This window comes from Pan paniscus, chromosome 13, assembly GCF_029289425.2.
Source record: "Pan paniscus chromosome 13, NHGRI_mPanPan1-v2.0_pri, whole genome shotgun sequence".
Classification (NCBI taxonomy): Eukaryota; Metazoa; Chordata; class Mammalia; order Primates; family Hominidae; genus Pan; species Pan paniscus.
In genome coordinates this window covers 102,547,212-102,573,922 of record NC_073262.2, presented here as the reverse complement: position 1 = coordinate 102,573,922, position 26,711 = coordinate 102,547,212, and the positions used below count along the sequence as shown (strand labels likewise).

At 37.2% G+C, this 26,711-nt stretch overlaps 1 protein-coding gene across 1 annotated transcript; it reads left to right on the top strand.

Moving 5' to 3' along the window:
• Positions 1-58: 58 nt before the first annotated feature.
• Positions 59-22,684, top strand: TYW5 (tRNA-yW synthesizing protein 5). Its single transcript, XM_003820710.7, has 8 exons — positions 59-197; positions 7,111-7,265; positions 11,743-11,812; positions 15,473-15,517; positions 16,540-16,677; positions 19,117-19,204; positions 19,562-19,678; positions 22,257-22,684. Exons 1-8 carry the CDS (start codon positions 120-122, stop codon positions 22,511-22,513), a joined length of 948 nt encoding a protein of 315 aa, XP_003820758.1. The 5' UTR covers positions 59-119; the 3' UTR covers positions 22,514-22,684.
• Positions 22,685-26,711: the final 4,027 nt, after the last annotated feature.

Genomic DNA, 26,711 nt, shown 5'->3' with positions numbered 1-26,711 from the left:
TGGAGTCTGTCGGCCTCGCGGACCTTTTCTCTGCCGCTCGTGTTTCCGGGCGGATGGCGCTGAGGAACGCTTTAGAACCGAAGTTCCGAAGACCTGGAAGAGGGCAGGCGTGAGCAACCATGGCCGGGCAGCACCTCCCGGTACCCCGGCTGGAGGGCGTTTCTCGGGAGCAGTTCATGCAGCACCTCTACCCACAGGTGAGGCCCTCGCGCGGGGCAGAACCCCGAGAAACCAGCGAGAGACACGTCTTTACCTTTCGGACAGCTGGGAACTGATTTTTAGAGACCCAGGGTGTGGGAAAGAGGCGCAGGACGGCAGATCACTGGTTGGCCCTTAGACCAAGGGAAAGGTGCACGGGGGACGCCGACTGGCTCCTCTATTGAAATTTCCGGATAAAGTCCCATGTTTCTGGGGAGCAAGATGATGGCGGAGAGCTGAGTGCGAGAGGTATTTTGCCTAAACTCTTTACTCCGCATCTGTCAGTCTGCTCCGAATAAATGGATTTGAAGGCACAACTTTTCACTCCACTGAGCCGAAAAGGAAAGCAATGGGATTCCGCCGGAAAACTACTCGTCTTGAATTCTAACTTACTTAGGTTCTGGTTCCGACATTGGAGTCTTTTATACCTGTAGTTAGAACCTTAGGTCTTTAAAAGAAAACTCAGAGAGAAATATTAGGGAAACAAAAAGTGCTTTTACTTGCAGTGCTTTACAAGGGAGTCCAGACTTAAGAAAAACAGAAGGTATTAAAAGGAAAAACCCACAGGATTACAGTAAGTCAGTTTATGGTAGGAAAAATACCCAGCAATTTTCTTACCTGATATTTACATTTATAAGGGTGGTGATAGAATTACAGTTCTGGGGCCGGGCGCGGTGGCTCACACCTGTAATCCCAGCACTTTGGGAGGCCGAGGCGGACGGATCACTGGAGGTCAGGAGTTCAAGACCAGCCAGTAGAAATCCCATCTCTACTAAAAATACAAAATTAGCAGGGCGTGGTGGTGGCCCATACCTGTAATCCCAGCTACTCGGGAGGGAGGCTGAGGCAGGAGAATCGCTTGAACCCGGGAGGCGGAGGTTGCAGTGAGCCGAGATCGCGCCACTGCACTCCAGCCTGGGCAACAAGAGCTAAACTCTGTCTCAAACAAACAAACTACAATTCTGAGTGTTACAAAAGTCGGATGGGCCGGGCGCCGTGGTTCATGCCAGTAATCCTAACATTTTGGGAGGCTCAGGTCGGTGGATCACTTGAGGTCAGGAGTTCAAGACCAGCCTGGCCAATATGGTGAATCCCCGTCTGTACAAAAAATACAAAAATTAGCCGGGCGTGGTGGCGCACGCCTGTATTCCCAGCTACTCTGGAGGCTGAGGTCGGAGGATCTGCTTGAGCCCGGGAGGTCGAGGCTGCAGTGATCCATGATCCTGCCACTGCTCCAGCATGGGCGAGAGGGTGAGACCCTAGCTTAAAAAAAAAAAAAAGGCGGGGGTGGGGGGATGCGGGAGGAATGAAGTTTTTCTTTTGATAGCAACCTACGGGAGAGGATTCAAGCCTTTATTAGTTTGGAGACTTGTACTAGATGTGTTGTTCTTGCTCTCCCTGTCCTTAGACACCCCCCATCTCAGAATGTGCTAGACGTAAGTTGCCTAAAGGGCAGTGTTGTGAAGATTAGGGTATGTGGAAGTGCTTTGTAAGAGTCATAGCAAAAGGTATTTTGTAATTTAATCTCTTCAGACAAGACATACAGCACAAAGCATCATTACATTTTAAAAAGTCGAAAATTACAAACAACTTTCTCTGGCCATGGGCAGTAAAACTAGAAATTAATAACAAAATTGGAAAAAAAGACCTTTCTATCTGGAAACACTAAAAAGTATGAGGGGGCATAGTGCTATGAGTTTTTTGTTAAACATTTTCTAATAACTCCATAATTAACACTGTATATTGTACAGGTACATGAATAGATAGACCAAGGGAGTAGAATAGAAAGTGCAGAAATACCTATTCCTATGGAAATTTAGTGTATAATAAGCATGACATTTCAAAAATCAATAGGGCACAAAATGACTTTTTAAAAAATAGACTGTTTTTTCGAGGCTTTATAGGTTCACAGCACAATTGACCAAAGGTACAGAGATTTCTCATGTCCTTTCTGCCCTGACGCATGGATAGCCTCCTCCATGATCAACATCCCCTCATTAGAGTGGTATATTTGCTACAATTGATAAACCTACATTGGCACATCATTTTCTTTTTCTTTTTTTTTGAAATGGAGTTTTGCTCTTATCGCCCAGGCTGGAGTACAGTGGCACAGTCTCGGCTCACGTTAACCTCTGCCTTCAGGGTTCAAGCGATTCTCCTGCCTCAGCCTCCTGAGTAGCCAGGACTACAGGCACCCGCCCCGACGTCCGGCTAATTTTTGTATTTTTTAGTAGAGGCGGGTTTCGCCATGTTGGCCAGGCTGGTCTCAAACTCCTGACCTCAGGTGATCCGCCCATCTCAGCTTCCCAAAGTGCTGGGATTACAGGCGGGAGCCACCGCGCCCAGCCTGGCACATCATTTTCACCCAAAATTCATAGTTTATATTAGGGTATACTATTGATATTGTACATTCTATGGGTTTGGGCAAATTTATAATGAAATGAATCCACCATTATGGTATTATACAGAGGAGTTTCACTTAGAAAATGATAAAATTCGGTTTATATCTCACACTGTACACAAGAATAAACTCCAAGTGGATCAGAAAAATGTAAAGAAATGAAACTACACAAGTTGTGAGTACACTCGGCAATACAAAAAAAAAAAATGAAGCTACACAAGTGCTAGAAGAAAATATGGGTAAATTCCCCTATAATCTAGGTCTATGGAAGGCATTTCTAGCTATGACTCAAAATTCAGGTGTAATATTAGATTAAAATTTGACTGCATGAAACATTTGTATGCCAGAAACACTGTAAGCAAATTTGAAAGACAAATACAAAGTGGGAGAAAATATTTGCAACATTTATCTCATATAAAGGACAGTAAAAGCCCTTGTAATGGAAAGAACTTTCTAAAGAGGGTAAAAGGCTGAAAATCTGGTAGAAAAATGAGCAAACGATTGAGGGGGGAAAACAACATTAAAATGGCCTTTAAACTAGGACGTTTAAGTTTACTCATAAGAGAAATAAAGCTACACTGAGATACAACTTCTTATATATCACATTGGCAAAAATTTAAAAAGCTCTGGTAATACTCTCTTGGTGATGCCCTGAAGAAACTGGCACACTCAAATTTTATACCAAATGGTACAACTCTGTTGGCATATCTAACTATGTTCACTTTATGACCCAGTAATTCCTCATTTAGGAATTTATTCTGGAGATATACCTCCAAAAATGTGTAAATATTTACGTAGTGTTACTGTACTTGCAAATTATTGGAAATAACCTAAATGCTTATGCAGGCGAGAATAATTGAATAAATTATGGCCCATTTACACTGAGGTATACTAAGATGTAAAAAAGAATAAAGGCGATATCTGAACTGATAAGTGGTGATTTCTAGGATATATTTATGATTTTTTTTTTTTTTTTGAGACGGAGTCTTGCTCTGTCACCCAGGCTGGAGTGCAGTGGCGCGATCTCAGCTCACTGCAGCTCCGTCTCCCGGGTTCACGCCATTCTCCTGCCTCAGCCTCCTGAGTAGCTGGGACTACAGGTGCCCGCCACCACACCCGGCTAATTTTTTTGTATTTTTAGTAGAGATGGGGTTTCACTGTGTTAGCCAGGATGGTCTCGATCTCCTGACTTTGTGATCCACCTGCCTCAGCCTCCCAAAGTGCTGGGATTACAGGCGTGAGCCACTGCACCCAGCCATATATTTATGAATTTTTTAAAAGCACACAACAGAAGAAAATATATGGTAAGCTACTATTTATGTAAAAAACAAAGGGAAGAGATAATGAAATATATGTTTTTGATCACTTTGCAAAAAAGAAAGGAATAAGCCAAAAATTAATGAGATCAGTTATGCATAGGGGATGTGTGAGTATGAAATGGAAGAATGTGGATGGGGTGACTTTTGTATAGTTTTGATTTGGGGAATCACATGGATGTTTTACATTCTAAAGTCATAATAATAAAATCAACAAGGATGAAAAATTATTTTTTAAAAGACCCTAATATAGAATATAAAAAGTAACACATGAATCTGTTTAAGTGGGAGAGGGAGAAGTTACCCAAGTCACTTTTTTTAAACACAATAATTATATGTCCTCAATCTAAGACACAAAAAACTGAAAACAAACTGAATTCTAGTTAGTACAGTAAGTCCTCATTTAACGTTCTCAGTAGGTTCTTGGAAGCTGCAACTTTAAGGGAAATGACCTATAATGAAACCAGTTTTACCACAGGCTAATTGATACAAACAAGAGTTAAGTTCCAGTGGCATATTTCTGGTCACAAAAATATCACCAAACTTGTAAATAAAGACCCAAAACATTTCTAATCTTAAACATTGAAATAAACGTGAGCTACATGTACATTTAAGAAGGATTAATAAAAGTAAATAATTACTCAATTTTTGGTGAATTGTTATGTGACAGTGGTCATAGTAGTGGTGGGTTAAATCAAGGAATAAATGTTTAGAAATGGAAAATTGTAAGGAGCGCCTCCTACCACTGAACAGTTCAAAACAAGTGTGACAGGTTTGCTGATTGCTTTCATACCCCCTTGTTTATTGTGCACTTGTATGGTTATCATATGCTTTACAAATTTTTGTTTTACATACTTTGTATTCACTCCTTTCTTCATTTTCCAACCTGCTTATTTCAGTTCAGGGTCACAGGTGGCCAGAGTCTCTCCTGGCAGCTCAGGGCACAAGGTAGGAACCAACCCTGGACAAGATACCATCCCATCTCAGGGCATGCGCACGTGCATATACACACACACATACACACACACACACCCACATGCACTCACTCATACTGGGACCATTTAGACATGCCAGCGTACCTAATGTGCACATCTGGGGGTTGTGGGAGGAAACCAGAGTACCCGGGGAAGACCCACGGACATGTGAGGAGAATGCAAAAACTCTACTCGGACAGGGGCCCTGGGCAGGAATTGATTTTTTTTTTCTCATCTGTGTTATAACTTTATTTGAGGACCTGTTGTAGACATGTTTTTTACAGTGGTATGACCTAACAGTGGCAAAAGCAAATTCTGTGAATACTTCTTGTGAATTCTGGGATTTTGCGAGTGATTAAACATTGAGGATAATGGGAACTAGGTTTCCCACTGCTGAAAATGGGAATTACAAATTCAGTAGATTATAATGAACCTTGAAATGTTTATGGTTCATACGTACACCTGTTAGGTATATGTGTGTGTGCATGTATTATATATATGGACATATATGGAGAGAGAGCTGAATAGAATAGGTATATGCATATATGGGGTGTACGTGTATATATATTTGTGCGATATACATAGACCCTCACATATATCCTAACTCTGTCCACTGAGAAGAAACCAGAACTACTTTAAGAAATGACTGGTCACAGGGCTGGGCAGAGAAAGTATAAAAGATGTCGGGTTCTGTTATTTTGCCATAATGTAAGGAAGTGCCCCAGTTAAAAAGTCACAAGAAGCATCTTGAAGGGGTTTACTGGCCAAATCTGGGATAATTTGGGTATCAAAATTATACCACTAGATACCACTGGATTATTACCCAGTAAATAAAATAATTCAATGGAGAATTTAGAGCTCATTTCGATATTAGGATGCCAACTAATAAATGTAGAAGAAATGATGGAGTTTAGAAAAATCACTGTTTTTTGCACTCATCATAGCAAAACATAGTGTGCTACCTGATGTGGCATGCTGAGAAGGTGACACCATTCCTTTTGTGGTACATTCCTTCTCCAAAATGTGTAACTTGAGTCTAATTATGAAGAAACTTAAGATAAACCCAAATTGAAAAGTTTTCTACAAAATAGCTGGCCTATACTCTTCCAAAATGTCAAAGTCATAGAAGATAAAGAGGCTGATGATTAAACATTTCAGATTAAAAGAGACATAGCAACTGAATGCAGTGTGACATCTCAGATTGAATTCTGGGTTAGGAAAAAATAAAGCTAAAGGAAATCATTGGGACAATTAGCAAAATTTGAGTATGGACTGTAGATTAGATAATAGTATTATGTCAGTGTTTTGTTTTTTGTTTTTTTGTGTGTGATGGCGTTTCACTCTGTCGCCCAGGCTGGAGTACAGTGGCGCGATCTCAGCTCACTGCAACCTCCGCCTCCTAGGTTCAAGCAATTCTTCCATCTCAGCCTCCCGAGTAACTGGGATTACAGACATGCACCACACTTCAAATTTTCTTTTTCTTATTTTTTTTTTTAATTTTTAGTAGAGATGGGGTTTCGCCATGTTACCCAAGCTGGTCTCCAACTCCTGACCTCAAGTGATCCACCCTTGGCCTCCCAAAGTGTTGGGATTACAAGCGTGAGCCACTGTGCCCAGCCTACATCAGTGTTAAATATAATTTTGGTAATTATTCTGTGGTTATATAAGAGAATGTCTTTGTTCTCAGAAAATACACTTAAGTTTTTAGAGATAGGGATCATGGTGTCAGCAATTTAACCTTGAAATGGTTCCAAAAAAAATAAATTATGCTTAATTTAATTTCAATTAATAATAATATGTCCTTCTCTTGAAAGTAAGAACAAATCATAAAGCAAATGTGCAAAATGTTAACAGTTGGTGAATTGGGGTAAAGCATTTACGGAAATTCTTTGTAGTGCTCTTAAAACTTTTTTATGTTTGAAATGACATCAAAATTAAAAGTTACAAAAATATTTGACTATAAAGTACAAATTTTAGTCATTATATATTGATGGTCTTGCAGTTTTGTTTTGTTTTTCTAATCTTAAAATTTTGTTCTAGATATTTCACATGGCCCCTCTTCTTGTTTTAGTGACAGCATGAACTGTCAGAAGCTTTGAGTTCAAGCATCTTGGGAGCAAGAGTCAGATCTTACTTGTTTTTGTCTCCCTGTTGCCAAATACAGCTCTTGATGTGTTGTTGGTTTTCATGAATTTTGTTGTATTTCTTTCCCCACTTACAGAGAAAACCTCTTGTGTTGGAAGGGATTGATTTGGGGCCATGTACAAGCAAATGGACAGTGGATTACCTAAGCCAAGTTGGAGGGAAGAAAGAAGTAAAGATTCATGTTGCTGCAGTTGCACAGATGGACTTCATTAGTAAGAACTTTGTATATAGGTATTTTCTTCTGAGGTTTACTCTGGGGATACAAATAACTTTTTAAAAACTTTTAAAATATTTTTGCATTATTATACAAAGACCATATGGCATTTCATCTTTTGGCTGGTTTGATGTAATCATGGAATAGCTTACTGATTTTTAAAGAGTGGTTTTTAAAAGACAAGAGTTCTGAGTTTACATAATTATACAATGACAATTTTTTATTTTATTTTTTATTTTTTTTGAGACAGAGTTTTACTGCGTCACCCAGGCTGGAGTGCAGGTGTGTGATTTCGGCTCACTGCAACCTCTGCCTCCTGGGTTCAAGTGATACTCCTGCCTCAGCCTCCCGAGTAGCTGGGATTACAGTCACGTGCCACTATGCCTAGCTAACTTTTGTATTTTTAGTAGAGACGGGGTTTCACCATGTTGGCCGGGCTGGTCTCAAACTCTTGGCCTCAAGTCATCCACCTGCCTCAGCCTCCCAAAGTGCTGGGATTACAGGCATGAGCCACCATGCCTGGCCAACAATTTTTTAAATAGGGTATATACCCAATACCTTCTGGAGTCATGGAAGGAAGATAAAATTTCTGTAACTAGGGTTAGATTTCATACGAAGTTGGATGTGCCATACTCATTCAATGCTTGATTAATTAGTTGATCCTACCACATTAGTAACTGTTATCTAGAATAGGAAATTCTAAAAGGCTCATGTTTTCTTTTTCTGTCCTCTCCAGAAAACCAGGACAAGCTATGTTTGGTATAATCTTTCATCATCTTAGATAACTTTTAAAAATCATACTTAATTTTCCCTTTTGATAAAATAGTCTTAAATACCTTTAATTTCTCCCATGACTGTTATTTTATGCTGTGGAATTTCTTAAAAGTAAATAAGAAATAGTCAAAAGCTGCTGATTGTCTAAAGATGAAAGTTTTAAATGCTGTCATCTTGCAGATTTCATTTGCTATTTATTCCCATGAGTTTCATTTAAATTGTTAAATTAAAAACAAACAGCTTTCAAACTCTGAGCATGTGAAGTTCCCAGCAAATTCAGTCTATTGAAAAACCATGTAGTTCACAAGACTTCAATTTAGAGATGAGTTAAATAGAGCTTCTAATGTCCACAGCCATTCCTTTCTCATTAGAGTTTTCCAAGTTCATATAGCAGCTGCCAAAGCATTGCTCAGTTTTTAATCCTTTGAATATTCACCATAATGGTTTTAGTTATTAATAGTCCATGAATTGAATTTAATTGACTTAAGTTTTTCCAAGTGTAGGAACTTTTCATTTTTTATCAAATTAAAAATGCCAGAATGATGAGTGTTTTTCAGCTGGCAGTTAATGATGTTTATTTTCCAGGGAGTCCAATGCCATAACAAATGAGTACTGAAACTTCATCTTGAATTGCCTTGATGTTTTGTCATGTCTTTTTAAACTTTTCAAAAGTTGTTTTTGAAGCACATACATTATGTAATAGTTCCTATCGCAGCTTCCTCCAAGCCTTTCACTAGAGCTACTAAAAAGTTGCAAGATTATTTTTTTTAGTGCAACCAAAAAAATAGGTTTAGTCATTTTTAGCATTTACCAGGCAGTAAGAAAGAAGGAATGCATCCAGGCCAAAGAGAGACTAGAAAGTAAGAAACCCTGCAGACACATGTATATTATTATTATCACTTCAAATTGAGGTTGCTTTTATGCCTTATCAAACATTGGAAGATTGATACGTTAACAGGTATGAACTTTTACTTCTTTCTTATTGGTAGCGCTCATTGTTCAGAGTCAGGAGAGTCTGGACAAAAGAACCTTGTGTGGTGAAAGGATATTGTTGGCATTCTTCTGATCATAGATTTTTTAAAAAAGTCTCATCATGTAAGGTTTGCCACATCTTCCTGTCACATCCTGTAATTCCTGTCATCATCGTGCTCTTGTTTATTGTACTCTCATCAGTTCTGATCTTGATTTTATAAAGCAGCCTTTTCCAAATGGGGAATAAGACAGTGAAGGGCTTTCTTCTTCTTTTTCAAAATGTTGATGACTACTTGCGTGCTGCAAAAGGGTACATTATCATTGTTGTTAACCCCACCATCTGTCCTTTACTGAGTACTTATTATATATCAGCTACTGTGCCAAGCAATCTAGGTTATATTACTCATTTAAACTTCAGAACAATCTGTGAGGTAGATATTTTTAATAATAATTTCACAGATGAGGAAAGAGAGGTTTAAAAATATTAAGTAACTTCTCCAGGATCACATAGCTTGAAATGATGGAACCCAAGGTGTTTACTCTAATTTCCCTGACTCCACGGAGCCCATGATTAAGCCTTCTTTGACATTACCCTCCTTACTGGTGCTGCCAGTCCAGACAAATGGCACTTTAATAACCAATGCCCTTGTTTTTGAAACATGGATAGGATAGATTTTTAAAAAGCCAAAGAACTTCCCAATTTACATACCTAATTTCTCCCTCATCTGGGCTTAGTAGAAGCTATGACAGGTACCATTACCTAGGAGAAAAGGTTGCTAGTGACACCCCAGTTCTGCTTATCTGGGCTGAGCTACTCTGTCTGCTCTTTCAGGGTCACTGTTCTGTTCTGTTTTTCTAAAGGTCTTGAAACACTTTTGTGTTATCCCTGGTAAGAAAGCTAAGCCTGGTTAAATGCAGCAATTACAGTAGTGGCTATGGTCCAGATAAACTTCCCCACTGGCCCAGACTCTTCAAAGATGCTTTGAAGAATGAAAGCAAGAAGGAATGAAGGGTGTATGGTGAGGTCAGAGATGGGAAACATTGAGTAGGAGAATGCCAAGTAAATTTGTTGATATTAGTTAGTCAGACACTATTTATAGTCAAAGAAATAGTACTCTGCATTGGTCTGAGTAGATGGCAGACCCCTTTTCTCTCCTGCAGTGCTCACTCTACATAATTACCAGCAGTGGCCTCAAGTTCAGACTGACATACAGAGCACCCACCAATCCATAACCTGGCTTCAGATTCCCTTAGCTTTTTGCGGGAGGATATAAGGCAGGAAACGGCATTCTAGCAGGATAGTATCAGTGGAGTCTTTATACAAATCCAGGGAATATTTTTTTTACTCATCAAGTTACAGCTTAGTTGTAAGGGAATGAGACAATGGAGGTAGTATAGAAACACCTGAGCTTAGGTAAGACATATGGTCCATAGAAACCGGTAGCTTGAAACACCCCATGAACTAAGCTTCTGCGTTCCTCCAAGGGCCATACTCAGTTAGGAGAGTTGCACTACACACAGGAAAGCCAAATCATCTGCTTCTGAACAAGTATTTGTAGTCCACTTATAGGCCACCTGGTGCAAACATAATTCATCTATCGGGTTATTTTTACGATAAACAGTGTTACCTGATATCACAACTGACATTCCACATTTATCTTTAATTTTTTTATTTAACATAATTCATGGGTTCACACCATGTTTGTGTTTACCCAGTATATTTCTGGGAAAACAGTGCAAGGAGAAAGTAAGCTGGCCCAAGGTCATCTTCTCATAGAGAAGGAGAAAGTATTTAACCTTTTCTTTCGACTTTCTCAGTACAGAGTTCAAGTGGGAAGATATTTAGTAGTAAGACTGAAAAGATTACAGCTTTTAATCAGAAGTTTGGAGGCAGGAGTGTAGTAGGGGTAGCAGAGGAGAGGATTTTGACCTAGAGGCTTTTGAGGACTTCATTGTCTTGTTACTTATACAGTATCACCATCATTTATAGAGCAGTACTTTTGATTCTAGACAGTAAAGGAATAGATGCAATCTGGAGTAAGAATATCCTTCTAGCTCAAGAGTGTGATGTAAAGGAAACAAATTTTGCTTCCACAGTGTTCAGCCCTGTTCATCAGGATGGAAGGAGACAGGCATTTGGGCAGAAATTTTGAAGAATAAAAATTGGTCACTTCACTGGAATTCTCCTTGAGCTATTCCTCAGAAGCCTTAAAATGATAGAGGGTGGTGCAGCAGGATGAGAGCAGTGTTACTGGCTTCTGTGTTCTGTGATATGCCAAAAGGGAGGAATATGGGGGGTGGTTATCTTCATGGGACCATTTGTGTACTGTGTCTTCCAAAGTAGCACTAGTAGTTTGCCCTAGTCTTCACAAGATTTGTTTTGCCATGACACTTAAAAACAGGTAGCAATCACCTGAAAGTCTGTGTATTTACAAAGGTAATCAGATACCATAGTAACATTTTTCTATCATAACTTGGAATAGAATATTGATCTATTGAAAGATCCATCTGTATCATAGATTTTGAAATCTTTAATTCCAAAATTTCAGACAACTTAGATCAAGTAAACATACTGCTCAGTAAGTTTTGAAAAGTTAGAATTTCACATAATAGGTTATAATAAAAATTACAGATATTATAAAACAGGAGATTATATCCAACTCCAGCAAGCCTTTATGTATAGAGATTAGATTCTTACTAGTTGATCTGTTATTATTAAGTCCAAGGATTCCTTTGTGTTTATTTCAGAACTTTACCTTTTGACCAGTTGGTCCAGAGGGCAGCTGAAGAGAAGCATAAAGAATTCTTTGTTTCAGAGGTAATTGCTTTTAACATTTTTAAAAGAAGGCATTAATATCTATATACTAAATGGATTTTCTTATGAAAGAATAGTAGATACACAAGAGCAATAGCCGTCTCTGATAGACATTCATAAGATTTGGTTGGATGCACCATAGACTGTAGCTCTGCTATTTATTAGCTCTCAAACTTTGGCCAAATTATTTTTCTGTACTTCAGTATACTCATCTGTGAAATGGGGGTGATAATAGTACCTATTTTATAAAGTGTTTGTGAGGATTAACTAAATAAAATAGTAAAATACTTAGCAGTGTGCCTGATGTATAGAAATTACGCATTAAATGTTAGCTATTAATGTTACATCCTTTTAAAATGCTTTGGTCTGATATGCCAACTTCAAATGCTAATGGAAAACTTCATTTTCATATCTATTGACTATTAGACTGTTTCTGTATTCTTGTTATCAATGTGATTTCTATTGTGTATATTTGCTGTAATATTTGTTCAGGATTAAATGCGGAAGAATTCTACTTAATTATAGTCTAGCTTTAAATAATTCAATTTAAATACCTTGAGATAAGGCATCAAGGCCTTGTATATAAATATGTTTTTAAAAATTTCCTGTGTTGGTCGAGCGCAATGGCTCACGCCTGTAATCCCAGCACTTTGGGAGACCAAGGCGGGTGGATCACCTGAGATGGGGAGTTCGAGACCAGCCTGACCAACATGGAGAAACCCAGTCTCTACTAAAAATACAAAATTAGCTGGCATGGTGGCGCATGCCTGTAATCCCAGCTACTCAGGAGGCTGAGGCAGGCGAATCACTTGAACCCGGGTCGCAGAGGTTGCAGTGAGCTAGATTGCGCCATTGCACTCTAGCCTAGGCAACAAGAGCATAACTGTCCAAAAAAAAAAAAAATTCACTGTGTTATTCAAAAGCACATTTTAAAAACAAATTGCTTTTTAATCTTTGAATGAAGCTGTTTTCTGCATTTGAGCCAGCTGGGCTGGGGAGTTTGGTTCTAAAAGGTGCTGCATTTTTACAGTCCTCTTGTCAGGTGATAGTTGTACTAGATTACTGCCACAATCCCCACAAACTCTGTAGGTCTGTGATTCTGTAGTACAACCAAAATGTCTTTTTAAATGGATTCCATTAGCTGCACCTGAGAACTGTTTTATAACTTTATAGCCATGCTTTGAACATGTATATTCAGTTGCCCTTTGGTACTTTCATGTCTAAGGGTAATCAGTGGTATATATTTAAATAGCCATGAAATGTGAAGTAAAAGAAATAGACACGTGGTAAAAGATTAAAGTCTAAAAATCATGGAAACTATGTAAACAAGATCAACTTGAACTGTCAGTTTGGTCCTCTAGGAAGCAGATGCTGAGATGGAATTAGGAGTACAAAAGGCTGGCCGGGCGCGGTAGCTCACGCCTGTAATCCCAGCACATTGGGAGGCGGAGGCGGGCGGATCAGGAGGTCAGGAGATTGAGACCATCCTGGCTAACGCGGTGAAACCCCGTCTCTACTAAAAATACAAAAAAATTAGCCAGGCATGGTGGCATACGCCTGTAGTCCCAGCTACTTGGGAGGCTGAGGCAGGAGAATGGCGTGAACCCGGGAGGCGGAGCTTGCAGTGAGCCGAGATTGCACCACTGCACTCCAGCCTGGGCTACAGAGCAAGACTCCGTCTCAAAAAAAAAAAAAAAAAAAAAAAAAAAAAAAAAAAAGAAATGAAAAGAAAAACAAGGAGTGCAAAAGTCTTGTTAAATAGGAGAAATAACTGTGAAAGGAAAGGGGAGGAAGCAGGATTGGATAGGGGAAGCCATGTAGATACAGATCTGACAGTCTCTGCCAACTCATCCTGGAACTCCTGAGCAGACTGCCTATGAGAAAAGTCCTGCATTGGGTGGCAATGTCTAGGTCTTTTACCAGCTTAAGTCACTGGTTGTGACTACCCCAAGAAGAGCATGACCTAGGTTCCAATCCTGAGGTGGACCTGAAGAAGTTAACAGCTGGTAGCTCTAAGCTAATCACACTCCTTACAATTAAGCAGTGAGTTCTTTCTTGAAGGAATTTCTGAGCAGTGCACTTCTGTCTCTGGTGCATTAATTTTATTTTTTAAATCTTGAAATGTTAGAACTAGTAGAAAACCCTTAGACTTTCGAAGAACATTTTGAAACTTATTAGCCAGTAATTTATAGAATCTATGTGATGTGGTGCTAGCTAAAAACAGAAAAGCACTGAGAGTTCAATTAAAACCTCAATCATCAATTTATGTCTTAAGATAAATATTATTATCTTTTGAAGTTTATGTTATAATTCTCAGTGTTGGGTGAAAGAGGCAGAATTCTGAGTTTGGATTGCCCAAGTGCTTGACTTGGTATATCTCACTTCTCTAACAGTGAATGTTTTATAATTCAAACAGTTCTCTAGTTAGTTGGTGAAGGATAAATAATAATTTTTGGCCTCGCACAGTGGCTCATGCTTATAATCCCAGCACTCTGGGAGGCCAACACAGGAGGATCACTTGAGTCCAGGAGTTCGAGACCAACTTGGACAACATAGCGAGTCTCCTTCTCTACAAATAGTAAAAATAATTAGCTGAATGTCCCAGCTACTCGGGAGGCTGAGGCAGGAGGATTGCCTGAGACCAGGAGGTTGAGGCTGCAGTGGGCGTGATCGCATCACTGCACTCCAGCCTGGGTGACAGAATGAGTCCCTGTCTCAAAACAATTAATTAATTTAAAAAATGTAAATAATTTTTTTAAATGATCAGTTTACGTTTACTACAATGAAATTATATTTTTCTAATTCATACATGAGCTGAATCTTAAGCATTTGGCTTGAGAATTTATAGACAGGGATAGGCTTAGCTTGATAAAATGCAGTGTTCTCAAGTTTAAAAAAATATATTATTAAAAGCATAAGGTATTTATCTGTTACTGTATATTTGTATTATATTTACTAAGTATTAAGACACTATTAAAATAAGAGTCTAAATAATTTGGAATATAAAGACTAAATCATTGTAGCTTTAGAGATGGTATGTATATGTTGCCTTTAGAATTTATTTTACTTATTGTTTTATGGATCCAGTCACTATCATGAGCAACATATTAAAGACATTTCTTCATATGGCCACCAGAGAGCATTAGTAGAAAGGGTAAGAGAACTGAACTTTTTTTTTTTTTCTTTTTTGAAAAGGTCTTGCTCTGTCACCCAAGCTGGAGTGTAGTGTCACGATCATAGCTCACTGCAGCCTCAGCCTCCCAAGTAGCTGGGACTACAGGCACGTACCACCATGCCCAGCTAATTTTTTGTAGATGGTGTCTCACTCTGTTGCCCAGGCTGGTCTTGAGCTCTTGGACTTAAGCAGTCTTCCTGCCCTGGCCTCCCAGAGTACTAGGATTACAGTTGTGACCCACCACGCCCAGCGATAATTGAACTTTTTAGAAAACTACTTAACTGGGTCAGATTTTAAGACTTGTTTCCTAACTTTACTTCCTAATATTTTTGAAGTGAAGGTGTTTTATTTTTTTCCGTAGTTCTCAGTACATAATTCTTTTTTTACTTTTAATTATTATGAATACATGATAGCTATGCAAATCCTAGTATTTTTACATTTGAAAAAGTAAAATATTGCTGATGTTATTTTTCTTTGGGGTGTTTAAGGATGAGAAATACTACTTACGGTCACTTGGAGAAGACCCTAGAAAGGTAAGAATTCTAAATGTAAAACAATTCCCTAAAATCTAAATGGATGTATGTATGTTAACTGGCAACACTGTAATTTTTATACTTACTGCCTGACATATTCCCTGTTCTATCCTTTTCCATTCTTTTCTCAGTGATTTGTGCCCCTGAATAAGAAGTAAGATGATTAAAAAGTGATTACTTAGTATTCAGGTAGGCCTGTAGAATCTTAGTGTTTATAGTCATCTAATCCCTATACAATAAGAAATCTCTTCTACTGTATATTTTATAGGTGGCAACTCAGTTAACAAAATATTAATTTGAAATAATTATTAGAATCCTGAATAGTTCATTGTATAAGTTTTGACATGTATTCAGAGTCAAATTAGTATGGCTGCAATATTAAGGAGTAGTCCCTAAAATGATCAAATAAGGTTATTTTTTCCATTTATGTCACCATTTAGTTGTTTACCCTCTCTTTTAGTCCCCTCCCTCAGTAGAATTCACAGGTTTTATGTAGGTGATAGCTAGTAATGTTAGTTCAAGGTGTTGACTCCTGAATATTAGAGTGGATGACAATTGTGTAATTCTTGCTTAAAGTAGAAAGAACCTTTCTATTAATGAAGCATATTGAGCTTAACAGTAGTGATACTATTAAATCTGCAGTCTTGTTACACAGCCTGGTATTTCTTCATTTGAAAGATCATGTATCGGCCAGGCAAGGTGGCCCCATGCCTGTAATCCCAGCACTTTGGGAGGCTGAGGTGGGTGGATCACCTGAGGTCAGGAGTTCAAGACCAGCCTGGCCAACATGGGGAATCCCGTCTCCACTAAAAATACAAAAATTAGCTGGGCGTGGTGGGAGGTGCCTATAATCTCAGCTACTTGGGGGAGAGAGAGAGAGAAAGATAGAGAGAGAGAGATCATGTATTGGCACATGGTCACATCTTAGTATTTTAAAGCAGTGAACAAAGTTTTGCCCCAGTCTTCCTTAATATCATAGAGTCTAATCTAATTTTTTCTTTTTTATGTTTCTGTAAATGCAGGATGTTGCAGATATCAGAAAGCAGTTTCCTTTGTTGAAAGGAGATATTAAGTTTCCAGAATTCTTCAAAGAGGAACAATTCTTTTCCAGTGTTTTTCGAATTAGTTCACCAGGATTACAACTATGGACTCATTATGATGTATGCTACATAAATGAGAAATTTAAAGCTACAATAGATCTTTAGCATTATAGATTTAACAGTCACAGTTTCAACTTCCTATAGGTTACCCTAAACATCTGTGTAATTTGCTGAAACATGACTTTTGAAAATAGGTGCTGTGCAAAGCAGTGATACAGGAATGAATTATTTTGCTAATGGCAAAGCCTAGTTGGTTCCTCACATTTGTATTTCCCTGTGGTCCTATTCTTGATTCATCATCATATATATACCAAGTTTGGTGAAGTGATTTTTTTTTTCCATGTGAAAAATGGCCACCAGATAATGGGGGAAATTGTATTGGAAAAAGCGATAAGCCTTTAGTATGAGGAGGTATAAATGATACACATGACTCTGGCTACCCAGAGATCCATAACTCTCTGGGTCATGCAGAGTTATGTTATTCAGGAAAAAGGCTGAAGCTTGTTGAGTCATTACCAATTGTAAGAATTTGGGGATATCTGAAGATCTTAGGATATATATGCTTTGAGAATGTCAAATATCTGCTGTATTTGTAGGGCAGCAAAAATGTGTACAATATTGATCTTGATCTGCTGGGTGCAGTGGCTCACACCTGTAATCCCAGCACTTTGGGAGGCCGAGGCGGGCGGATCACGAGGTCAGGAGATCGAGACCATCCTGGCTAACACGGTGAAACCCCGTCCCTACTAAAAATACAAAAAATTAGCTGGGCATGGTGGCGGGTGCCTGTAGTCCCAGCTACTCCAGAGGCTTAGGCAGGAGAATGGCGTGAATCCAGGAGGCGGAGCTTGCAGTGAGCCGAGATTGCACCGTTGCACTCCAGCCTGGGCAACAGAACGAGACTCTGTCTCAAAAAAAAAAAAAAAAATTGATCTTGATTATTTATGGTGTTATTTTGTTTGCTTAAATTTATGTACACATCTATAAGCGTTTTAAAAACATTAAAAATACTAGTATGGTATATGGTTTGGTGTTGGGAAGTAGAGAAACTTAAGGAAGGTAAAGGAATATCTAACAAGTTTCCAAAGAAAAAAAATTTTTAAGTTCTAAATCACAGTATAACGTTTTATACATGTGTTTTGTAATTCAGTTGAGACCCTCTTGGGAGGATTTTACCATAGTCAGTAAATCTGTAATTATGAAATAGACATGAACTCTTAGCATATTTTACAGTTTTATATGAATAACATGGTGAGAAAATCATGTGGTAATACATTTTAACTATATTCTATGATGATGATGATGATGATTGTTGTTGTTGTTTTTTGAGACAGAGTCTTGCTCTTTCACCCAGGCTGGAGTGCAGTGGCACGATCCTGGCCCACTGCAACCAGTCCCTCCCAGGTTCAAGTGATTCTCGTATCTCAGCTACCCAGATAGCTAGGATTACAGGCATGCACAACCACACCCGGCTAATTTTTTTAAAATTATTTTTAGTATACATGGGGTTTTGTGACGTTGGCCAGGCTGGTCTCAAACTCCTGGCTTCAAGTGATCCGCCCACCTCGACCTCCCAAAGTACTAGGATTACAGGCATGAGCCACCATGCCTGGCCTCTATGATTATGTTTTAAATTTTGAGTAGTATCCCCTTTGCCTTGAATTATAATAGAATGTAATATATAAAGCTTTTATTATAAATTAAGTCAGAGGAACGCTAGTTTGAATTGTATAGTTATGGTTTACATAAGTAAAGGGTTAGTACTAAAAGGAAGAATGCTTAGGTAGAAGTAAAAAATCGCGAATATATCTTACTTAGTGCTTATTTTAAATCCTTAGCTGAGAATTATGTGACTCTGCCTTTAACATTTTTTCACAATCTATACCAAGAAAGTATACCATTACGTTCATGGGAAACGATTGCTCCAATAATAAATATATATTAAGAAAATCTGTCATAAATCACCATACTGTTTGCAGAAAAGGAAAAAAAAAATCTGTGAGATTATATTCCTATAGAAATAATTTGAAAATCAAGATACCTATAATGAAATTATGGTTGAACATATATTAAGAGTGTAGCAGCAGTTGCAACAGTACCTTGTATTTTCCTAGCATCTGATTTTTCTAAGTGCTTTTACTCTGTTGTCTAATTTTGGGCTTATAGCATTCCTTAACAGATGGTAAATATTAACCAAGGGGAGCCTTAAATAGGCTTAACTATGCTGTCAGTTAATGGTGAGGCAAAGGCAAATAGTTTTCTGACTCCACATTTTCTAATTTGCCAAGTCTTCCCATTTTAGGGCAGTACTGCAGAAATGTCTTGAAGGCCCAGTTGTATATGGAATACAAATGTTTTTATTGTTAGGTAACTGTAAGAGTCTTAAGTAAGTCAAGTCTCATTAAAGGATCGGGTTTGCAGTTAAAGTTTAGAATGCCATTGGTTCTATTTATTTGAATTTTAGATAATGATTACCCATACGCTTTTATTGGTCTTCAGGTAATGGATAATTTGTTAATACAAGTGACAGGAAAAAAGCGTGTTGTACTCTTCAGTCCTCGAGATGCCCAGTATTTATATTTAAAAGGTATGGGATTTTTTTTAAGTTTATATTTCAAAAGTCTATTCAGTTACTCTTTTTGAGAAATCTCTTGATTCTTATAGGAAAAGAACACTTCAGTACTTAATCCTAATTGTATTTGTGTATATATGTAATAACAGGTTCAAATTTGAAATTATCTTATTACGTGGGTATCAGTCATCAGAATTAAAGAGTGAGTCATTGAAAATTGTCTTAGGTGTCAGTAGCATAGTAATTCTCACAGTGTTGGTACAGTAAGTAACTGGATAGAAAAGAATAAATTTTCAAATTTATATTTGTGATTACTTTTTTTAAAATGCTAACTTTGCTGAATCTATATTATCCCTTTTTGGAACTTTTTAGGTACTAAATCAGAAGTACTGAATATAGATAACCCAGACTTGGCTAAATATCCACTTTTTTCCAAGGCTAGAAGATATGAATGTTCCCTTGAAGCTGGTGATGTATTATTCATTCCTGGTAAGATTTCTAGACCTCACTAATGTGCTATTTATAAAATGTGTACTCTGTCACTCATCCTTCATGTGATTTTTTTTTTTTTAGTACAAATATATATTTGTTATATGTATCCGGTCCTATACAAGATGATTTTTAGACAAAACTCTGTGTGTGTGTGTGTGTGTGTGTGTGTGTGTGTGTGTTTAAAGCAGGCCTAGGCAAACTTATTTTAAGTTAACAGCCCTTGTAGTTTTGGCCTATAAGTTAACAGGTCTTGCACTTTTGGCCTCAAGCAATCCTCCCAACTTGAACTTTGGGAGGCCAAGGTGGGAGGATTGCTTGAGGCCAAAAGTGCAAGACCAGCATGGGCAACATAGCGAGACCCTGTCTCGACAAAAATAAATAAATTTAGTCAGGCATGGTGGTGTGCATCTGTACGTCCCAGCTGCTCGGGAGGCTGAGGCAGAAGGATCTCTTGGGCCCACGAGGTTGAGGTTGAGGTTGAGGAGGTTGATGCCATGGCATCATGGAATCACTGTACTCCACTGTGAGCAACAGAGTAAGACCCTGTCTCTGAATAAACTAAATTAACAGTCTTGCTTTCAAGGGCAACCTATAAAAATAATATTATACTCTGTTTTACTAAGTGACATCAAGTAAGACACATTTTTTATAGCTTTTATTTATTTATTATTATTTTCAAAGTGGGACACTTTATATCTGGGAAAAGATTATACTTGTTGGTTTTCTAAATTATTTTTTAAAAATAATATTATACTCTATTTTATTAAATGACATCAAATAAGACACTTTATATCTGGGAAAAGATTATACTGATTGGTTTTGTAAATTATTTTATTTTAAAAATATTTCTGTATTTTAGAACTGTGTCACTTAAATATTTACCAAAAAAAAAAAGAAAAGTATCTTTCAAGGCCAAAACAGATGAAAGATTTCATATTAAAATGTTATAATCTCAACACCTGTAGTATCATTTGTGTACATTATTTTTCTATACAGTCTGGATTTGTGTCAATTTCTTTGTTCAATTAATAGGCATTAGTTTGAAAGTCCATAAAGTTCAACACAGCAAGGTAATTAACATCTGTAATTAATACTTAAAAGTGAACTCTTGAAGATTATAAAAATCATAATTAAAATTAAAGGGATGTATTAACAAATTCTATTTACAGTTGTAGTTCCATATTTAAATTAATCTATTAAGAATCATTAATACTTTTCACTGATAAAAATAAGCAAATATTAATAAAGATCCATATTTGATGACTTCTTTTGGGACTAGATTATAAATTCCTTGAAGACAACTATGTTTTGTTCATCTTTGTCTTCCCCAAAAGGGCCAGATATGATATAATGGCTTTCATATAATTGATAATTTATAAAAAGTTGACTTTTTATTCTTATTTTCATTGAAAGCAACCAATGTATTAGTCTTCAAATCTATTGTCATCTTTTAAATTTACACTTTTGGTTTTTGTATCTTGGGAGCATGATTAAGGTCTATGTAGTTTTCCCTTATTCTTCATACAATTGTTTTAAGAAAAAAAAAAAGAAATACTGAACATTTGCATATATTTTTAAACAAAAGCAAAATTCCTGTCTTTGGGTTTAAATTCAGCTGAATGGTTAGCATTTTCTTCCTATTATATTGAATAAGGGAAGAAAAAGATTCTGAAAGAAAGTGTAGTTAAGATTAAAACCATGTTTGAAAATTAGTTTTCCAAATCAAAATGTTAAGCTTTTGTTTTTCCTTAAACACTCTTAGAATAAGTTTCTAAAATTTAAATCTCCCTTTCACAGGATTAAAAGGGTTTTTCCTGTGATTAGTGTTCCATCTTTGTTATATTGTGGTATTGCTTTAGTATTCCTCTAGCACCTATATTCTGAAAATGTTTAGATTCAATTGAAATAAAGTAAATTTCCCAATAAAAGGAAAAAAATTAATTAGGTATATAATAAAGTTTACTCATCATTTCTACCACCAAAATATTTGCTGTAGTTTTGTATACTATTTATAAAGGAGCTGAAAGAAATATAAGATGATTATAATTGCATTCAAAATATAAAACGAGGAGGCTATAATGAATACGAATTTAAGCAAGTTAGAAAACCAAATTGCAGCTTGAACAGGAAGTCTTTAGGGACAAAAGTATTATAATGAATCAGAAAAGGTCAAAGATACTCCTCAAGTAATTGAAATGTTCTGTGTACCAAAAAATAAACACTTTGATGTGGTTGTATGACTCAGGAAGTATAAACAAGTAACACAAAACACAGCCCTAGATTAGAGAACTGCAAAACAAATATATCTTTATTATGTCTTTCAAGTTTAAAGGAAAAATTGCTATTTCTAAAGGTTTTAAAAGTAAGGGTTGTGCTATTGACACTTTAAATTTGTTGGCAATTCATAAAAGTTAAAATGATTCTGTTAAAAGCCTGGAGTGTGCTAACGAAGGGATCTGGTTACAAGAATTATTTCTTGCATTGGCTATATGCAATTCGTGATATTTCACTGACATTTTGGGTTTTTTTTTAACTGTAGGTTTTATTTTTAACTTGTTTTTTAAACTTTCTCCAGCTTTATGGTTCCATAATGTAATTTCTGAAGAGTTTGGAGTGGGAGTGAATATCTTTTGGAAGCACCTTCCATCTGAATGCTATGATAAAACAGATACCTATGGAAACAAAGATCCTACAGCAGCATCAAGAGCTGCACAAATTCTGGACAGAGCCTTGAAAACACTGGCCGAGTTACCAGAGGAATATAGGGACTTCTATGCACGACGAATGGTCCTACACATTCAAGACAAAGCCTACAGCAAGAACTCTGAGTAAATAATGAAGTGAATGCAATGCACATCAACACTTTAGTAAGGTATAACGATATAAAGATTTTGTTAAAATAGGAAAGATACATCAGATTTACAGATTATGTAAGTACGAAGGGGTGTTTATGTGGATTCTACTGGATACAGATTGTTATAATTAAAGAATGCTGTGCTGGGACCACTCTTTAACATTCAGATGCTGACCGCTAAAAGTCCAACTTAAAATGACTTAAAAACAGTAAGAAAATATATTGATTCACGATACATGAAATCTATTGACAGAATGTGCTGCAGTGTTTCTGATCCAGTGATTCAGTAATGTCATCAAGAACCTTGGGAACCCGCCTCCACACCCCACCCCCTTTTCAACCACAACATTGGCATCATCCTAAGGCTGGCTACCCTCGTGGTCATGGGATGATTGCCAGTAGCAGTTGGAGCCTTGTGCATCTTCATTTACATGCAGCGGAAGAGTCAGGCTGGATTCTAGGGGCCCTGTCCTAATATGAGAAAGCTTTCCCAGAATTCACTTTCCATATCCTTAGGTCTCATTGCTCTAAAGTAACTTAGACCTGTCCATCCCTGAGCCAGTCACTGGCAAAGGGTCTAGAATAACCTTTAGGGCAGTCAGGTCCACTGGAGCTGAGAGTAGAAGTGGAGGCAACATGAGGGATATATGGGGACAGAAAGGATAGTTTTTTTTAAAATCATGGTTCTGATAGGAAAAACATGAGCAACCCACAATATCTATTACATTTGCCTAGAAGCAGAATTTTTTGAGGAACTTTAAAAAATGTACAGATACTTAGGTCCCAACTTTGTAGACTGATTCAAGAGTGTTTGGGATTTGGTATAGGAACTTAACAGACCTCACAGGGTGTTCTGATGCATAATCAGAGCTGAGATCAACTGGAGTTGATGATAGTGACTTGGATTATTAGTTTTGTGATTAGTGCAAAACAAATGTTTAATCTGATCTTGACTTTTCTTGCCACCCAGTATGTCAGGTCTGTCTTTTTGGTTTTTGAATGTTAGAAAATAAATATTTTAATTTATACCTATGTCTAAACCTTAGCCTAGTTAAAGATTTCCCAACTATTTTTTCCACCTATCCCTTTTTTAAAAGAAAAATTACTTAAAGAATGAATAAATGAGATCCTAAAAGTGTTGTCATTGAAGACAGTGAGCCATTGTGTGTGGATCTCTGCTTTTCTTTGTTTTGTACCTAGTAATTATATTGCAGTGTCATTGAAGACCAGATAATCTTCACTGAACATAAATGTGTTCATCTAAAGCAATCTCTTAGTACATCAATTTGGTGCATTTTAATTAGAGAAAATCATTTTCTCTATTGAAGAGAATCCATCCACTCATGTCCTATAAATTATAGTAAATAAGGAAAAGCATATATAACATTCTGAATTTCCTAGGTGTCTTTGGAAACAGGTAAGTTACTCAGGTGAATAAAGGTGAAAAAAGTCTTGTCAGAAAAGGAATGATTATATTAGCCAAATTTAATTACCAGATTTTGATCTTCATTAAGCAAAGAACTTCTTTACTGATTCCTTGTCCTTCAGTAAGGAAAAAGACAAAACTCCCCTTAGTTTACACAATATTTATGGTCAGTTTTTAATAAATCTTGTTTTTTTTCTTAACCAGCAAGAGAATTGATACAAAGTATAAATCCAGAGTCATGTAGAAAACTTGGAAGTATTAATAAAACAGATTACAGTTTGTGCACTGAATAGTCATCTTAATTGATTGTTTAATGGAGAAGCAAACTGGATGACCTTAGACAAAATAACATTTATCTATGAAGCTTATTTTCCTCATCTTTAAAACAGAACTACAAAAATGCAGAGAGTTCAAGGGCAGGCACATAGTTGATAACTGGTGCTAGTTCTTCTATTTAATTATATTCCGTCTTTGTTGAGAGATTTGAGGTAGCTCCTGTTGCAGTATTAATTTATAATATTTAAAAAGTTAGAGAACTTTCCTTTGGGATGTTTTAAAATTATTTCCCTGGTCATAATTAATATTAGGGTCTGTTTATTTCAAATACAAAATATTTTAATCTTTTCTTCCTACTGGGTTAAGACCAAATGAGATGTTTGTTTTTAATGTATAAAATATTATACAGTGTATGTTAGCTGCAACTTCTCAGGAATTCTGAATCTTAGAACTTTTTTATTGAAAGAGATCTTAGAAGCCATCTAACCAACCCAGATTGCTTAATGATTGTCTGGGTTCACATAGCTATGGGTGATAGAAACCAGGATTAGTTGTGACCAGTAATTCTTCATTCTTTCTCCCTAATGTGCAGCACATCTCCAGTACTTCTGAATAGATTACACAGCTTTTCTTTGGCTAGTTTGGGGGCTTGACCTGATGCAAAAAGGAATTTTTTTCCTCTGCCAACAAAATTTCTCACTGCACTGCTTGCTACACAGACAAGATTCAAAATAAAAGTAATGGTGGGTCAGGTGCCGTGGCTCATGCCTGTAATCCCAGCACTTTGGGAGGCCGAGGTGGGCAGATCACGACGTCAGATCAAGACCATTCTGGCCAACATGGTAAAACCGCGTCTCTACTAAAAATATAAAAATTAAATGTTACATGAAAAACATATTTGAAACTGTACTGCCATTTGTGTAAAACAAGGTATGTGGTGTGTGAACATCTTATTTGCATATGCATATAATTATCTCTAAGGATGCACGAGAAACCAGTGATAGTTATGCCTCCAAGAAGAGGTTCAATTAGGTGGGCTGATTAGAATCTACAGTTTTGTATTATTTGGACTTTTGTTCACATTATCCTTTCAAAATACATTTTAAAAATACTATATGCACTGAGGTGGGTGGATCATCTGAACTCAGGAGTTCGAGACCAGCCTGGGCAACATGGCAAAACCTTGTCTCTACCAAAACCACAAAAAATTAGCTGGCTGTGGTGGTGTGCGCCTGTAGTCCCAGCTACTCAGGAGGCTAAGATAGGAGGATCACTTGAGCCTGGGAGGTGCAGGTTGCAGTGAGCTGGAATTGTGCAACTGCACTCCAGCCTGGGTGACAGAGTGAGACCCTGTCTCAAAAAAAAAAAAAAAAATTATATGCAGAGCTGGGGAGTGGTGGTCCACACCTGTAGTCCCAGCATCTTGGGAGGCTGAGGCAGGAGGAGTGCTTGAAGCCAGGAGTTCAAGTTCAGCCTGGGCAACATGGGGAGACCTGTCTCAAAAAAAAAAAACTAAACAGAGTGTAATTATTAGCATTTCATAACATTATTTGTCTTGGTATTTGAATACATTAGAATTCTATTTGTCCTGTAATTAATTTCTAACTCACTTTGATAAAATACCAAAACAAAGGAAACAAAGTCAACAAAACTTAATTTGTATCCTTCATCCTTTTGAACAGCAGCTATGTGAACATTTGGAAAGAACCTTAGTAAGGCGGCTTTTCTATCACCTATAAGAAGTTGCCAACAGACATCAAAGGAGTTGACAAAAAAAAAAAAAAAATGCAGGAAGCTGGAAGGCAGGCCTGGATGGAATTGGAACTGTGCTGCTGTGACTCCTTTCCCCAGTGCTAAAAAATAGATGTAGTCAGGAGGAACTAACATAGATTGGCAGTCACCCACACATCTCTGGTGTTACCTTAGTCTTGTTTCAAGCATACAAGCCACAAGTTTTTGGGTGTCTTAAATATACCTAAGTTGTAGTCACTATTTATTTTTTTATTATACTTTTAAGTTCTAGGGTACACGTGCACAACGTGCAGGTTTGTTACATATGTATACATGTGCTATGTTGGTGTGCTGCACCCGTTAACTCGTCATTTACATTAGGTATATCTCCTAATGCTATCCCTCCCCCTCCCCCAACCCCACGATGTAGTCTAAGTTCCATTAAACAGAATACTAAAATGACCTTTTTTGGTGACTCTTGCCTGTCTCTACCACTAACTGGCTTAAAAGCTGCTGGGTCTCTTCCTTTGTAAAGAGCAACATGAGTTTACAGATGAGGTCTGTCTATATCTCCTCTTATGTTTTTCTCTTAAAGAAAGAACTTCAAGTGAAATAAAACAAAATAGCTCTTTTATGAATACTACCTTTTGTATTTTACCTCATAAGATTTAATGTATTAAACATTTCTATACCAACATGCTGGGACTTTGTATTGTCTGTCCTATATCCTCATTGCCTAGACC